The sequence below is a fragment of the Corythoichthys intestinalis genome, chromosome 1 (assembly GCF_030265065.1).
Source record: "Corythoichthys intestinalis isolate RoL2023-P3 chromosome 1, ASM3026506v1, whole genome shotgun sequence".
Classification (NCBI taxonomy): domain Eukaryota; kingdom Metazoa; phylum Chordata; class Actinopteri; order Syngnathiformes; family Syngnathidae; genus Corythoichthys; species Corythoichthys intestinalis.
Genome location: NC_080395.1, coordinates 82,917,781 through 82,935,063, shown reverse-complemented (window position 1 = coordinate 82,935,063; position 17,283 = coordinate 82,917,781). Strand labels below are relative to the sequence as shown.

Genomic DNA, 17,283 nt, shown 5'->3' with positions numbered 1-17,283 from the left:
CACGGGAATGCCAGATGGATGCAAGTGGGTAGAGTATGCTGGCAGTTCCTGGAGGTTGAAGGAATTGATACAATTGATTAGCCCCCACCTTCACCTGACCTAAACCCAATAGAAAACTTCTGGGACATTCTGTTAAGGTCAATCCGGCGCCGCCAGTTTGCATCCTCGCACAGGAGCTCAGTGATACCCTGTTCAGATCTGGGAGGAGATCCACCAGCAAACCATCAGTCATCTTATTAGGAGCATGCACCAACATTGCACACAAACTACTGAGAATCATTTTTGAGGTACTACAATGACATTTTGGCAAAATGGACCGGTCTACTGCATCATTTTTTCCACTGTTCCCACCCAGTTTCCCCAACCTGTTGAGCTTGTTGCCCAATGATTGCTGAAAAAATACTGTAAGTAAAGCTAAAGTAAAAGCTGGACTAAAGACCACTCACACAATTGGACATTTCAAACTCAACCCATCTGGGTCAGCCCCTTCTTTACCATGATGGACCAATAGAGTCTGCATCACTGCAGACGCCGCACTGACCTGCCTGTCGATCTCCAGCTCCATTCTTCCCTCACTTGTGAACAAAACCCCGAGATACTTAAACTCCTCCACTTGGGGAAGTACCTAATCCCTGACACGGAGAGGGCATTGTACCCTTTTCTGACTATGAACCAAGGTCTCAGATTTGCAGGAGCTGATTCTTACCAGCTGCCAACCACATCTGTCTGAGCACAACAGTGTGGTATGGGAGTCAAAGTCCACACCCTGACTCTGTGTATGACAGCCGGGTCCAGATGAGGGCCAGTCGAATCGGAACAGACCCCACCCAACCCAGGCATAAATTTTTGGTGCCTCTTTGCTCTGGCAAGAGATATAGCAGCATCAAAGCTTGCTCCAACAGCAAAACACAGCTTCTTCCCCAGCGCTGCCAACCAATCACACCCCACCTCTCACAGATATTACCCCACCCCTGTTATAATGGAGTTGAATCCCTGCACTGCAATTTAAATTGTATCTCATTCATACAGTGGTAGATATGTGCAATATGCTGTGCAGTATGTCCATTAACTATAAATTTGTGCAATCGCATGATGGCCTTCCATTTCAATCTTTTGTGATGTCTCCTTGTGTGGTCCAAGAGCTGTAACGGAGTTGTGTTGTGTACCGCATAATGACAAAAAAAGATTCTTTAAAATTCAGTTTCAGTAAGAGTTCAAGATTGCAGCTTGACGAAGCCAACAGAACTGCATCAACTGCAAAAAGCAGAGATGGAATACTGAGGCCGCCAAACCAGACTCAGCATATTCTGTTCATGTAATGTTATGCGATGTCAACATGTCCAGGTCTAACCCTTTTGAACAGAATGGGTGACAAACAGCAGTTCAACCCTCACTGGAAATGAAAACGACTTACGACTGACAATGAAGAAAAACTACAAAGACTTAAGAATTAGAAAAGACCTCTCACCTGTCTGCAAATGTCTTTCTGCCAGAGATATTGTTCATTGTTATTTTTTTCTGTGAAAAACTAGCTTGGCGGGTCGCTAGGACTGACCTTATTGGTATTAAAAAGTATTGTTCAGGAACAGGTGTTTTAGTGAAGCTAGCAGAATCGAAATCGGTATCAGTTTTTAAATATTTGCAGACAAATGTTTTGCGACACGCTTGTGAAATGCTTTGCGATGTCAATTGTCGTCTCCGTTAGGTGGAGTCGTCGAGGAAGTATTGTCTCATTTCTCCAAAGAAATGAAGCTCCTCCTGCGTAGCTCTTCTGTCAATATCCACTGTAATCCACGTCTCCTTGATGAAATTTCTGGTGGGAGTTGCTAGCGTGTAAACAGAGTAGCTAGAACCTAGAAGATTGCAATTAGACGTGCAAGATGAACCCAAAGTCTCCATCTTTGAGGTACTGTATGAGGGCAGTTTCTCTACCAGTGGTCGAAGCTGAGGCCCAACATAATTGGGCAATGCTTCTGTGAAAGGGCTGCTCTTAGAGAGGGACACAAATATTTTTGTGACATTTTGGAAAACCAGAAATCACTGGCTTCATTGTAAAATCAGTAAGCAGGTATCTGTACTTAAATTCACTAATATGACTAAAAGCCTTAGCCCAGGAGTCCACAAAGTATTCCACATCGGGCCACGGTGGGACGACACATTTGCACTAATTCGGTGACTTACAAGTGTAATCAGTTGATTGTAATCAGGTGCTGCTTGTTTTCGCAGAAACCTCATTGGTTAAACGGTCTGTGGTCAGTCATTAGGAACAAAAACCAGGACCACCTTTGAGGACCTGTTTGGGCACCCCTGCCTTAGTCTGTGAATCAAACAGTCAATTTCTATTTGGAAGGACTGGGTTGGATCACATGGCATTTTTTTTTGTAAAATATAACGTCAGATTCTAGTTTTATTATTGATATATAGTTGATCCATGAAAATGTATAGTGTCAACGTCAATCCAATGTCCCTCATTTGTCAGACTTGTTTTGCCCGTTATTGGCTGTGAACAGGATGTTTTGGAAACCCAAAAAGGTTCACTCTCCCGGGTGTAAAAACAAAAGCCTGCTGAATATCGGATGGCATGACACCAAAAAATGAAGGGTAAATGCAAAATATACAAAACTTGTGAAGCATTCATGTTGAATAAACATATCGATTTCGGCTGCACACAACGAAGCGGTCCATTTCATTCAGAATCAGGAGCTTAAAATAATTCATGTAGAATGAAATGAACATGCTTTTTCACGTCATATACACTTTAAGGCACTGTGGCAGGCCCCTGCCAACAGTTGTTCTCCCACGCTCTTTACATCGCTGTATAACTGGTGATTTTTTTTCCTCACCATACTAGATGTCAAAGATAACTTGGACGCCTCATCCGACGCTATCTAAAAGGCCTCATTCAGCACCTCGCCTGCAATGATTAAAATTGACCTGCAATCACCAGTGACTAGTAGTTCGTTATTGGTGTTGACGTCGCAGGGCGGGGACGTCACAGGGCCATGCTGCTGTATTTCACAGTCTAACTATGTAAGGTAGTGATTAAATACACCAGAAGGTGTCAATGGCGTGTTAGACATTATTAAGACATCAAACCAATGAGTGTGTTTTCTCCCTCGACTGACGCCGTGGCTCCCTGTGTTTTTTTTCTAGACTGGGTCTATTGTGATTCACGTTCATTTGAGTGTTGTCTTCACAAGACTCCTGAAAATGGCTCCCAGCATCATAGTTTGTGTATGACTAAATATTGCCATCCAGTGTTTGAGCTAAAGGAGTAGCTAAAATGTTTATATATAGGTTGACCAAAGTCTGAGTAACTTTTATGTGTATTTTGCGCATCTTATTTTTCAGACTATAAGTTGCAGTTTTTTCGACTTATACTCATGAGCGACTTATGTGTGAAATTATTAACACATTATGATATCATTTCACATGCTGTTTTGGTGTTTTGGAGTGACACTGATGGTTTGGTAAACTTGTTAGCATGTTCTTTATGTTATAGTTATCTGAATAAATCTTAATAGCTATGGCCACGTTCGCGTTCTGCCTTTGGCAACGTGTGTTCAATTGTATTATTGACTTTTTTATATTGAAATGCATTCTTTTAGTTTGTGGCGCTTTCACGCCCACGTAGGGGTGCATTCGCACTTGTTTACGTGAAGAAGAGCACTCACACACCAGAAGAAGAAAGACAGCTACGCAGCGTCTCTGAGAGCGAGTGGGCAAGAGAGAGGGAGAGAGAGAAAGACATGGCTGCGAACCTAGGTTCATTGTTAATGCTTGTAAAATCTCTCTACAGAGGCAACGCCTGTATGTATCATCTTTTCTGTTGTTGTTGTGTTTTCTCCACCCACGATTGGACACTTAGAGCCAGTTATGTGGTTGTTTGAACGATGTGCTAATGCTAGCGAACGCATGCTAAACGTTTGTGTCATTGCTGTAATAGCACCTAATTATCATTTATTTACGTTGATGCGAACCTGTTTGGTATCGAGGACGAAATCCAGCATCGTAACTTGGGAGTTTAGCTCGTTGTATAGCAAGGACCGAGCCGTAGCGTCCTGGTGAGGACAGTATATTCACATTTCGTTGTTCATGCACAATACACTCAACACTTACTCAGCATGTTGTTCTCTATTGTATTTTTATATTAAATTGTCTTTTAAGATGACATATCTGTTCTATGTGTTGGATTTCATCAAGTAAATTTCCCCCAAAAATGCGACTCATACTTCGGTGCGATTTATATATGTTTTTTTTCCTCTTCTTTGGCCATTTTATGGCTGGTGCGACTTATACTCATGTGCGACATGTAGTCCGAAAAATACGGTATTTTGATTGTGACTACCAGTTTTCTTTGCATTGTTGAGTTAACGGTGTGAGAATAGGACCTCAGTAATACAGATTGAAGCACTTTTCTTCTTGGTGACATTTTTTTGAGAGATATGAGTATTAGTTCTGTAGTATTTTCACCATATGATACTTATATGTGTTGTGAAAGAGTTGCCGAAGCTTATGCCAATAAACGGCGCAGTCCAAGCTACGAATCTGAATGCCTAGGTCCACTCTGCTTTCTCTCTCCCACTGTGGATTAAAGAAACTAGTCAGTCAAGGGAAAAAAAACACACTCATTGGCTTGATCCCTAATTAAGGTCAAACTCGCCATTGACACCTTGTGGCGTATTTAAATCACTACCTTACATAATTAAAGAGTGAGGTTTTTTTTGTTGGTTTTTTTTGTTTTTTTAAACAGTATTAAAACACCTGGGGAAATGCTAACATTCCATCATTTATCAATACACGCATGCCTTCTGGATTCATATCATGCCACTTCGTGTAATTACACACATCGCAACACCCAAAAAAATTATAGGAATTTGGATCGATTGTCAAGCTAAAACGACCGGCGCCCGAGATCCCCGTAATCTAGCATATTGTGTGCGTGACGTCACAACTAGGAAACACCGGCTCAGTGCTTGGGTCCTGACAAAGTACTGAATGGCGGCAATAATGGCGGACAATTTTGTTTCTAGTTGCAGCGACGAATCCGACGTAACAAACGTTCTTCTAATGGTGACGAGGAGAGTTGTGAACCTTTCTTTGGTGTTTTGGGTTATCAATTTGAGCCCAAACGAAAGCCAATGCAGTCTACTGAAACGATCATTGAGGGGAGCAATCACACTGATGAAACACCGACAACAGATCGTGTGGGAAACACCGAATGGTTTGTTTTGCATTTCTTTTTGTGAAGCGGATACACCGTGACCGCAAAATAAAGTAATATTTAGAATAATTATCATTTATTGTGCTATCATAGGTTTTCACTCTGCCAACAGACACAAATATGAATGGGATTAAAGGATTTGTTCTGTATATTTTACGAGCGATAATTTATACATGTGTCCAGTCCTATATCCAATGCGTGATATGTTTTTTATTATAAAAGAGTACTCACTCCGGCCATTTCGAGCTTTGCTGCTCCCCTCCTTTGCTTTGCCTGGGGTGGTGGAGTGGTCTCATCAGTGCCAGTCATCGTCCTATTTCTTGATATCTCGGGACATTTAGGTGGCTGCGCGTGTAGGTGGGCACCACATCTGCTTTAAGCAGCAATTTCTTAGCAAAACCTGATTTCATTTGTCCTTAGTTCGAATAGCTTTCAGGTGTAAAATGCGCACCACAAAAATCCGTGCCGGAGACTGGGTCTGCAAAATTAGCCATCTTTGCACGGACAAACTTTACCCATTGTCTGCGTAGTCCAGCTCTTCTTCTCACGTTCAGGAACTCATGGGTACTATATTGCGACAAATGGCTATTTGTACACCACTTAGCACGACAAGTTTGAACCATTTTAGCGATTTTTTGATAAAACATGAACGCAGCTCTCTCGTCGATAAACAATGATGGCACCTGCCTCGACCTTTTGCTTCCTGGTTGTGACATCACAGCCCCATTCGGCTGTTTCCGGGCTACATTTGGAAATGTTCGTAATTTTCGATCTATTTTCGATAATTGGTCATGAATGTGATTTATTTTTTTGTTAACTTTATTAATATTTGTTACCATGCCACATAACGGTTCTATTGATATCTCACAGCCCCTTAGTATTATAATTCTCTTTTAAGAGTGAAAGGTGAATTCTGGCAGCTTGGCCCTGTGACGTCACCACCCTTCGACGTCAACAACAACGTTGACTTATTAGTTCAAATAATTTTACAAATTGTATACAAACGAAAACATCAAGAGGGGTTTCAATATCAATTTATAATAACTTGTACTAACATTTATCTTTTAAGAACTACAAGTCTTTCTATCCGTGGATCCCTTTAAGGTCACTGAGAAAGGTCAACAAGTCAGAGGATCTGCTGTTTTCCTTCAATAGATGCTCTGTAGAGAGCATCCTGACCCACAACACCTTAGTGTGGTTTAGGAGCAACTCTAAGAATGACAAGAAGGCTCTGGAAAGAGTCAGGAAATCAGAACAGAGCATCATTGGAGTGCAGCTGTCCTCTTTGTCAGACACCTATATCATCAGGTATCCACGTAGGGCCAAAAGCATGGCCTGTGACAGTTCACACCACGGGTACAGCCAGTTCTCCCTGTTGCCCTCAGAGAAGAGGTACAGATGCATCAAAGCTCTGATTTCAAGATTTATGAACACTTTCCTTCCCAGTGCAATTAGGGTAATGAACACGCAGTAATTGTTTGCACGGCGTTATGTTCAGTGACTGCTTACTGTGCAATGTATTTATTTAATTTATTCTACTCTATTGTTGCTCTGCTGCCCTCTCTACTGCAGATGCATAACGGCATCCCTCATGATTTACGTTGCCTGATCTTCACACTTGTTTTTACTTTTTTTTTTTTTTTTTTTTTTTTTACTTTTGCACCACCGGAGTAGTTTTCAAATCTCATTGAGCATTTTCTATAATGACAATAACTACATTTAATACAATTCATTCAATAAAGTGACAGCCCTCCATTATAGAGTTCCCACCAAAGGCATCGTGTTCAGCAGATTTAGGTTCACCTCCAGGCTCAAGCTCCGTCTCCTTCAAGTCACTTGGGCTGCCTTCTCTGCCAGGAGTCTCTCCTCTTTCTTCCTCAGCACAACATATTTCTAAGCCAAACTGTGCAACTTCCTGAGAAGAGACAAAGAGAAAATGTACAGTGAAAATCAAACGTCTTGAATGAAACCACCGGCCAATTGCCCAGGGCAAGTAAAAAAACATTCCTTCGCAAAGGGGACGAAACATAGAACATGCCCGACTAAGCAAGCAAATAAAAAAAAAATATACCTTTGGAGCTATGCACAAATTGAGGTGATTAGATGTGTCATTTGAGTGGGAGTGGAGAAGCAACCAACGGATTCAAAATGTGACTATTGTTGTGTCTATTTGAGCAAGTATTCCACCCTACAGTGAATATACTTTGCTTGACGACGGCAAATAAAAGGTCCTACTAAAAAAGATAAAAAATGTAAAAACACCGGCATTTTCTATGCTGCTATGAATATGATGACACCAGCAAATGAGCATAAGGCGGAAAAAACAGACAAGACTGAAAAAGCCGTTTCTGCTCTTGCACTCATCTTTAAAAGAAACTGCTGTATTTTCAGCCAAAACAACTGTTGTGTTTGATAGAACAATATGTCTATATCAGGGGTGGGCAAACCGGTCCTCGAGGGCCGCAGTGGGTCCTGGTCTTTGTTCCAACTGATTCAGCACACACAGTATAACCAATGAGGTTTCAGTGGAAACAAGGAGCACCTGACTGCAATCAACTGATTGCACTTGTAAGAAACCAGATTGGTGAAAGGCTGTCCTCATGATGGGTATGAACAAAAACCCGCACCCACTGCGGCCCTTTGTGGAATAGTTTGCCCACCCCTGGTGTATATGCTGCCCTAGCAGATTCATGGGCCATTAAGCCCCCGAACTATTTTTAATTTGTCCATTTTACCCTGGAAACCCCCGTTTACAGACGTCGCGCAACTGCTTTTGTTTCAACCCAGCCATAAAACGAAAGTAATTAATTATATTATTCAAAATGTCTGTAATTTTTAGCTAAGAATCATTAACTGATGTCTAATATTTTGTTTAAAAAATAATAATAATAATCGACTTGAAAAAATTATTCACTCGCATATTTTAAACTTTTAAACAAATTACGTCACAATGACAAAAATGGTGTCTGTAAAAAAAGTCACCGATATCTCACGGATATCTACCTCATAACTATCACTTAATTGTATTTTTTTTTTTTTGTTACTGTTGCATGTCTCCGATGTTAGATTATAAAGAATTGATCCTATCAAAGAAAAATTGGAGAAAAAAAAAACGTTAAAAGGGTAAATATATGAAAAAGAAAATCTCGATAACTCCTTGATGTCTGCGATTTCTGCATCGCGACCAGGGGTGAAAGTAGGCCGGAACGGTCAGGAACGCAGTTCCGGTATAACATTCAGGGCCGGAACGCAGTTCCGGTATAAGATTTAGGGCCAGAACGCTGTTCCTGTATACGGTGCTTTGATTCCGAAAATATGACGGCAACTGTCAAAACGCTATGTAAAAAAAAATAAAAAATACAAAGCTGTCACACGTGCATTTCATCTCCAAGAAGAAAACAATCTACAAACATCAGATTTACATACACACGTGTTAACAACAAGCATAATAAAGTGCTTGTGTAGCGTAATCCGTTTCCACCGATATTTATTATTTATTTTATTCCACGAACGGCATGGAGGTTTCCCCAGCTGCTGCAGTTATCAGAGTCTGACGATGACGAGTCACGCCAACGTGCGAATGCACGGAGCAAAGCAAAACGCCTGGACTCAATTATCCATTCAATTGGCTGACATACTGACATGTGATCACCAGACATAGTTAGCTCTGATTGGTTCAAATGTGCATGTTTTCTGAAACAGCAAAAAAAAAAAAAAAAGGGGCAATGCAACAGAAAATGGATCAAATCTTTAAGAGCAAGGAAAGAGTTGAGAAGGCGTATTTATCATATTTAGTTTTATTTGCGCTGATGGGGAGGTTCAGAACATCTTAGCTGTCAATGTGCACTTTGGACTTATATTTGTTCATTTATGTTAGGCTTTTTATTCATTTCCTTATGATTTAAAAAAGTCAATGTTTGCGCGATCTTCAAAATATATTCCAATTCACTCCGCATAATATAAGTCATTTGTACTTATTTTTCTTAAAGCAGATTACTTATATCCTGATTATTAAAAAACAAAAAGTAAATGTTCACATTATCTTCAATTTTAATATACATCCTGTGTTGTTAAGTAGTTAAAATTGAGATTTGTCATTTAGTATGTGAGTAAATGAGGGAAAATCATTGAAAAAATACAATTTTGAATGAAAATCAGTTTTGGTATGTGTTATAGAAATAACTGACCAAAACAATTGCATTTCAGTAGTTTCGACACTCCCCCCCCAGAAAATATATAAATAAAATTTCTTGCTCCGTGGCGACCTTCACGTCGGGGAGTTCCGGCAAGAAATTCTAACCACTTTCACCCCTGATCGCGACCCTTGTTATATTACCAAGTTTCACCCATAAAATCCCCCAAAAATCCGGCTGTGGCCTTTCACCTCTGTGTCTTGACACTCGGTAATACATGCTACATGGAGTTTTTGGATTGAAACAATGTAAGTACGTCATAGTATCTCGTAAAGTCATGGCGTCTTTAATTCTGCTCTTTCATGCTCTCACCTCCTGATAGGGTTTTGCTGTTTATTTTTTTTTAAATGCTCTCCTGTTCCAAAACTTTCTTCCCACAGAAAATTGAGATTTTAAGCTTTCCAATTATGTATTACACATGCATATCAGACAATTTTGAAAGTTGGCCAAACTTGGGAACGGAACTTCAAGTCACCAGAGTGTTTTCCGTCGTAAATTTACTGTTATATAGTCAGTCAAAAAATACCTTTTCAACAGTGTCAACGCTTGTTTGTCAGCTGTAAAGTCAAACTAGGAAAGAAAAAGACCAATAAAAAGGAATTAACTGACAGGTAAAAGACTGAAAACTCGTCCGCATGCACCCATAAAAACGACGCACTATAGGAAGGAACTGAACAATCAAAAATGTGCAACTCGAACCAACAAAAGGAAGGAAGGAAGGCGAAGGGGGCATTGAAAAACCACTAACACCGACAACACACTAACACCAACAACACAAGTGGCGGCCCGCTCATATCTATTTTTTGTTGAAATCAAAATAGTGGATCAAGTGCAAGTGCAAAATGCCAATAAGGGACTGCCATACTACATATGGCATTGAAAAACCACTAAGACCAACAACACAAGTGGCGGCCCGCTCATATCTATTTTTTGTTGAAATCAAAATAGTGGATCAAGTGCAAGTGCAAAATGCCAATAAGGGACTGCCATACCACATATGGCTCACACAGTGCTTCTGGCTCAAAATAACAACAAAGGCACACAGTTTCAGTACAGTGAATGAGGTATGTAATGAGTCTACTGTATAATTATCTTTCAATCATTTATTGTTAATTTAATTTTTGCACCATGAATGCAAATGGTATGCTCACAACAAATCTTAGTTTAGAGACATCTAATGGTAATAAGCATAACTGTTGTACTAGGCTGTAACCAGCCCTTGAACAAAGGCAGAAAGAAGGCTTCACTTTGATCATGGAAAAACTCACTCTGCCATTTCAACAGCGTGACTAAACATCATTTGTTAGAAGCTGTTACGTCACGCGCGGGAGTGTGGGTTTATGCAGCAGAACATACAATCACCGCAGACAGCAACTTGTCGGACAACTCGTTTTTCTTCAGCAATTCAGACATTGAATTAAAAAAATGTTTTCGTTTACCAGGGTTTCGAGGACGATTAATGTGCTGACAGCAGTGGAATTCTTCCCAATAACCACAAATTTGAAATCTTAATTACACTATACATAAAATCCATCATCTGTTTGATTGGTGGCAACTCTTTATTACTAGTATAGTGCTTGAGGTGATCTAGTAATATTGAAAAATTGTTACATTGGAAATGCAAGAAAGTTACTCTTTCCCACGTGTAATTATTATTATCTATATTGATTTTTGATAACTGATTCCTAATAAAACTGATTTATGGACAAAATGCTAGTCCTACTTGAAAATATGTGCAAAAACTCCATCAAACCCAGTCCCGCCGATGTTATTTGTCCATACACTGGCTTTTTTTTTTTTTTTTTTTTTTTTTTAAGTTTTTTTCTGTGTTTCGTCAAACAAAAAGCATTGGAAAAGTTACACTAGGGAACATATTTCCCCGGGATAGTAAAAACATGTAAAGATCAAAATGGCACCATGCTGCAATTTCTAACTTATTGCAAACAGGTTGGGGAGATTCGCACTAAATTCTTGTAATTATGCAATGTTATGGCTCATTGACTCCCATTATAAATCAGAATTTTTGATATGCTGTAAACCTGATGTTTTATAATGCATTTTCCGTGATTACTGATGCAATCGCTTCTTTGGCGAGTCAAAAACATGGAAATAGAGGAATTTGTGTGTTGAGAGTCTTAACACCCAAAAGTCACTAGGGGGCGCCATTGGCCAATACATGAATTTGCTTGCAAATAAATTCTGTTGTTAAGACTTGTGGACTTATTTGGGCCTCTAACTATGTCATATGAAATATTCAAATTAGACTTTTATTTTACATATATATATATGGTGGAAAACACAAAACTGAAAAAGCAGTTTCTGCTCTTGCACTCCTTTTTAAAATAAACTGCTGTATTTTAAGCCAAAACAACTGTTGTGTTTGATAGAACAATATGTCTATATGCTGCCATAGCAGATTCATGGCGCATTAAGCCCCGGAACTATTTTTAATTTGTCCGTTTTACCCTTGAAACCCCTGTTTACAGACGTCGCGCAACCGCTTTTGTTTCAACCTAGCCATGAAAAGATGGTAAGTAATCGTATTTATTATTTGAAATGTCTGTCATTTTTAGCTTAAAATAATTGATTAATGTCTAATATTTAGTTTTAAAAAAACAAAAAACGACTTTAAAAAAATTATTCACTCGCGTATTTTAAACTTTTAAACAAATTACGTCACAATGAAAAAATTGGCGTCTAAAAAAAGTCACGGATATCTACCTCATAACTATCGCTTAATTGTATTTTTTTCGTTACTGGTTGCATTTTCCCCAATATTTTAGATGATAAATATTTGATCCAAACAGACAAAAATTGAAAAATAAAGTTTGAAAGGGTAAATATATTAAAAAGTACATCTCGACCACTCCTTGTTGTCTGCGATTTCTGCATCGCGACCCTTGTTATATCACCATGTTTCACCCATAAAATCCACAAAAAAATCCAGCTTTGGCCATTCACAGCTGTGTCTTGACACTTGGTGATACATGCTACATGGAGTTTTTGGATCAAAACAAGGTAAAGGGGACATGAAGAAAAAACAATAATAATAATAAAAGCTATATATGTGTAGATAGGTCTGATGTCAATGAACATTTTTGAGTGGTTGAAAGTGAAAAAATATTCATCAATGACTTAGTTATCACATTTCAAAAGGAAAAACCATACTTTGGACAAAATCACAAGAATTTAGTCAAAATAAAATAACGCCCACTGGTTAAAAAAACATAAGTCTTTTCTTTCCCCCAGACATTTTCATTTTACGGACTAGGGAAACTTTAGCAAGAATGTGAATGAGAAAATGATTTGGAATTCTACATAGTTGGAGAAAACTTTTCATTTTCCTAAAGCAACTAAAAAGCCATTTTGCAAACTGTTCGACGGTAACGGGAAAAAATTTTATGTTTTCTGTTCACACAGCCCCTTAAAGGTCAATACTGTGACCCCAAGTACGTTTTTCTCTTTATTGTAATGTCCTGTCCGTAAATATTCAAATACAGTGACTTAGGAATGTGCCGGTATGAGATTTTGACTGTATGAAAACCTTAAGCAAAAATACTTATTCACTTATTGACGTTATCCCGGTATTGCAATTATAGCTGTGAAATGTGTTATTTTGTAATGTATGCGGGTTAAAAAAAAAAAAAAACTTTTTTCCACTGAACAGGATTTTTTTTTTTTTTCACAACATACTTTGAACATCAACTTGAATATAATGTTTAAAAGAACTAAAACAAAAAATAATTTACAAATATTTTAAATAAAATTGAAATAAATATAACTTATAGACAAAACCCATAGCCACAGCCCAACATAAGATCAAGTTGCTCAACATTAGAACAAGAACGCTTGGTAATATAGAACTGGACTTAAAATCAATTTGATCATATATTGTTTATGTAAAACACATACCACTACTACTATTAGTATTAATTAGCTGAATAATAATCGAGAGCTAGGGTGAGAAAAAGCATGCTTGTGTATGACTCATATCATTATTTACACATTATATACCATCACACACACACTCTCTTGACACAAAAAGTTGCCAGAGAGAAAAAACACCAAAGGCTGTATTATGAAAATGCTATTTTGAACAGATGTTTACAATGGCGAAAGACTTTACAAAAGTAGGCTAATGGTAGAGAGGAAACTAGTGAGCCGTCTTTGCATCCTAACTATCAATGTTATCTGCCTCGTTAACAAGCTTACGTTATAGTACAGTGGTACCTCTACATACGAAGTTAATTCGTTCCAGGACCTTGTTTGTAAGTCGAAATGGTTGTATGTCGAGCAGGATTTTCCCATTAGAATACATTATAATTCCATTAATTTGTTTAACAGCCCAAAAAGGTACACTAAATCCTTAATAAATACTGCTGTTACTATTGCAAATAGCAATTACAAAGATCAAAACAAACAAATTATGAATAAAAATCATAATAATAATGATATAATAATAGTAATAGTAATAATACCTGTTATAATGTAACGAATCGGGTTCTAATGTGGTGGACTTTTTTGCTGTACCTGAACGCGAGGCTGACGTGACAGTGAGCAACAGAGCGCGGCTCTATTTTTATTAGAAACCTGACACAGCTGGCGATTTCTTTGGGGATGTTACCACAATAAGAATTATAAAGACTGGCAAACGAAGGACGACAACCGGAAAGACTGGCAAACGAAGGAGGACAACCGGCCGAGATCGACATTCTACGGCCCTACTGTCAACCCAGTTCAATGACGCACACACCATGCTTATATTTTGCTATCATTTACATCTTAATTTCAATGGTAAGTGTCACCTTTTCTTTTTTTTTTCCTCCACCTGCACTAACCTTTTTGGATCCAGTGTTGATTTCTCTCACAAGAAAATCAGCCGTGGGTCAGTCTTCCGGCAAAACAAAAAAACTGCGGCACTGTCAAAAATCGTCGTATTTCGAGCATGTCGTCGGATGTAGAAACACATGGCCAGTCAAATTTTACGTCGGATGTCGAAAAGATCGTGCGTCGAAGCGATCGGATGTCGAGGTACCACTGTATTTGTTTTACCATCGCTAGACACACTAAACACGCTGGAGTCGATTCTCGTACCTGATGGGAAATGTTCATGACAGCATTAGCTTACATTAAATTTTGTGTAAAGTGACGAATCATGGACACGTAAATGTGAAATCATGTTGGAGGTCCTTCTGTCCTTCCTCCTCAAAGCCGCGGCCGTCTGTTTCTTTTCGGTAGACGTAGTACTCCCATACTAGCGACTATTTTTTGGGACGGGGGGGGGGGGGGGGGCAGACACAGGACAGAGCAACAACGGTAAGGGAAGGGGTGAGCGCTGCCCCTTCAAGCCACGGATTTGTCGCTGCATTTTGGGACATAAAAAAAGTAGCTCATACCGTGCTTCACTTTTGTGGTTTTGAAACCATGACGTTTTCATACCACGGTAAACCTTGAAACCGGTAACCGGCACATGCCTAAGTGACTTGCCCCAATTTAGAAACTGTTGGAGTGGCCCTTGACAAATAATCAAGTTTTTCAAATGGTCCTTTTGAAAATGACTTCCCATCCCTGAAAAAGGCGTTTACCTCAACACAGCCGTCTTCTTCTGTTGGTGAATCAATTTCCCCCAAAATTCTTCTGGTCTCCACATCAATCCCACAAAGTTCTTCTGTGTCCATTAGGTCACGCTAGATAGTCAAAGGGAACAAGGCTTATAAGAGCTTGGTGATCACAAAAAAAATACAGGATATAAAATGAAAATTGTCCATTCTCCATTTTAACATTACAAGACATAAAAACCATTGAGTAATAAGGGGGACAATAAATGGTAATTCATGTTTTTTCAATTTTGGTCCAGCCAATGTGTTTTCTAATCAGTTAAAGGACTTTACCATCAGTTGACGGGAAATGGGGCAAGTAGCCGCTCCGTAGTGGGCCTATTTTCGAAAATGTTATACAGTGGGGAGAACAAGTATTTGTTCTCCCCACTGTGTGTATATATAAATATATATATCTATATATAGAGATATATATATATATATATATACATATAGGCATATATGAGTCTTCATCAGCAGCGGCATAAAAAAAAAAAAAAAATCAAATTTGTTCCCTAATAAAAGCACGGTTATTTTTTATATAAGTATAACAAACTTAAAAAGGCTATAAAATTCTCAAATTTTACGCTTGATGAACCAAAAATCATCAAATGCAGAAATAACCACCGCAACTGACCTTTTTGTCAGAGATGCCAACAGTAGCTCTACCAGTTTCACCAGTAGCTCTACCAGTTTCACCAATGAGCTGTCGCAACAATAATCATGACTCCATTATACCAATCAGACTCAAGCTTGCCTTTCTTGTATCACACCAGCCTGTTCAATCACGTCTTTGAAGCACCGTAAAAAGTTAGGTATGTACTGTATGTACTTAGAAAAAAATACCATATTTAAAAGATAATTCTAAGAATAAAAACCTAACATTGTAAACAGTTACTCACAATATTACTCATTACTTGAGTATTCTTTTCACCAATTTTTTACTTGTACTTGTGTACATATTTTTGGATGATGACTACTTTTACTTGAATAATATTATTTTGAAGTAGCGCTACTCTTACTTGAGTACAAGTTTTGGCTACTCTATCCAACTCTGATCAAAAGGATCCAGGAGGCCACGTCTCTGCACACTTGCTGCCTTTATGAATAAAAAAAAATAAAAAAAGTTGCATGTCCTGCGATAGGACTATTGCCTATGCGCACATTGCGATGCTGATGTTCAAACAATATATTGTGCAGCCCTAATGTACAGTACAATTATTTTATTTTTACAATTATTTATTTTGTAATTTTTTTTAGCTATTATTTTATTTACATGTTTCAAACTATTCTTTAAATGTTCCAACGACAACATTCATTTATATAGTTTATAAATATATATAGCTTATAAATAAATAAATAAATATATATATATATATATATACTTATTAATATTATATGTAGTACACCATAAAAAATGTATTTTAAAAATGTGGGGGGTGAAACAACTTGCCAGTTTTTCACTTTACGCGTTCGGTTCTTGTCCCAATTAAGAGTGATAATTGAAAAATGACTGTATTCCTCCTCATTCTCGAGCATTGTAACGTCCTCTCTGTGTGTATAAATAGTAATATAAAACTATACGTATTTTAATTACAATTATGTTTCAATCAACTAACTATTAATATGTTGCAAAAATACCTAAAATTGTAAAATGGATCCCTTTTAAATCTATACTGGGAAAGAGCTCTTGAGGCTCTACTATTTTATATCCACCGTGTGTATCTTTCTAGTATTGTTTTGCAAATTCTGCAAGCTTTTGGTGATCTCGCGTTGATGGCATAAGAACGTTCCATCGCCAAAACGGCAACCCGAAGAAGGCCTTCATCTACAAGTAATTCGGTAGAAAACATTGTAAGGCTTTGTATTTGGCATTGAAAGGCTGAGGATCCATATACTTTTAGTTCCTATTCTATGGTGCGCTCTCACGGTGAATCAACAACAACTTATATTTTTAGTTACTTCATTCAAAGAATAATTTCAAATGAAAACCATGAGCAATTTATACTCATTGTGTGTAACACGTAGATGGTCGTTTCATAATAGTGGTCTGTTTAGCTAATCGAATACAAAGTAATCCGATAATGTATTGCTCTGAACAAAATTATCCGTTCGCACACTTGTGTGACACTGAAATTTTAAGTACATTACTCTAAATGTTGAATGACACCAATATTAAAATGGAGCTCAATGTTATCTGACAGCGGCTAGCTGTTGATAGCGTGGCCAACACTATGCCATCAGCTAACACCTGAGATGATTACAGAGA

General features: G+C 38.3%; 1 protein-coding gene across 2 annotated transcripts in view; it reads right to left on the bottom strand.

The window, feature by feature from the left end:
• LOC130920017 (gamma-taxilin-like) overlaps positions 1-17,283 on the bottom strand; it is an 86,754-nt gene that overhangs the window by 69,237 nt on the left and 234 nt on the right. Inside the window, exons 2-3 of one of the 2 annotated variants that reach the window (XM_057842770.1) lie at positions 15,003-15,104; positions 6,995-7,139 (exon numbers count right to left, since the gene is read on the bottom strand). In XM_057842770.1, coding sequence (XP_057698753.1) covers positions 6,995-7,139; positions 15,003-15,095 — 238 coding nt within the window. In that variant the 5' untranslated portion in view covers positions 15,096-15,104. The remainder of the gene's footprint in view (positions 1-6,994; positions 7,140-15,002; positions 15,105-17,283) is intronic. The other variant, XM_057842781.1, reaches the window with a different exon arrangement.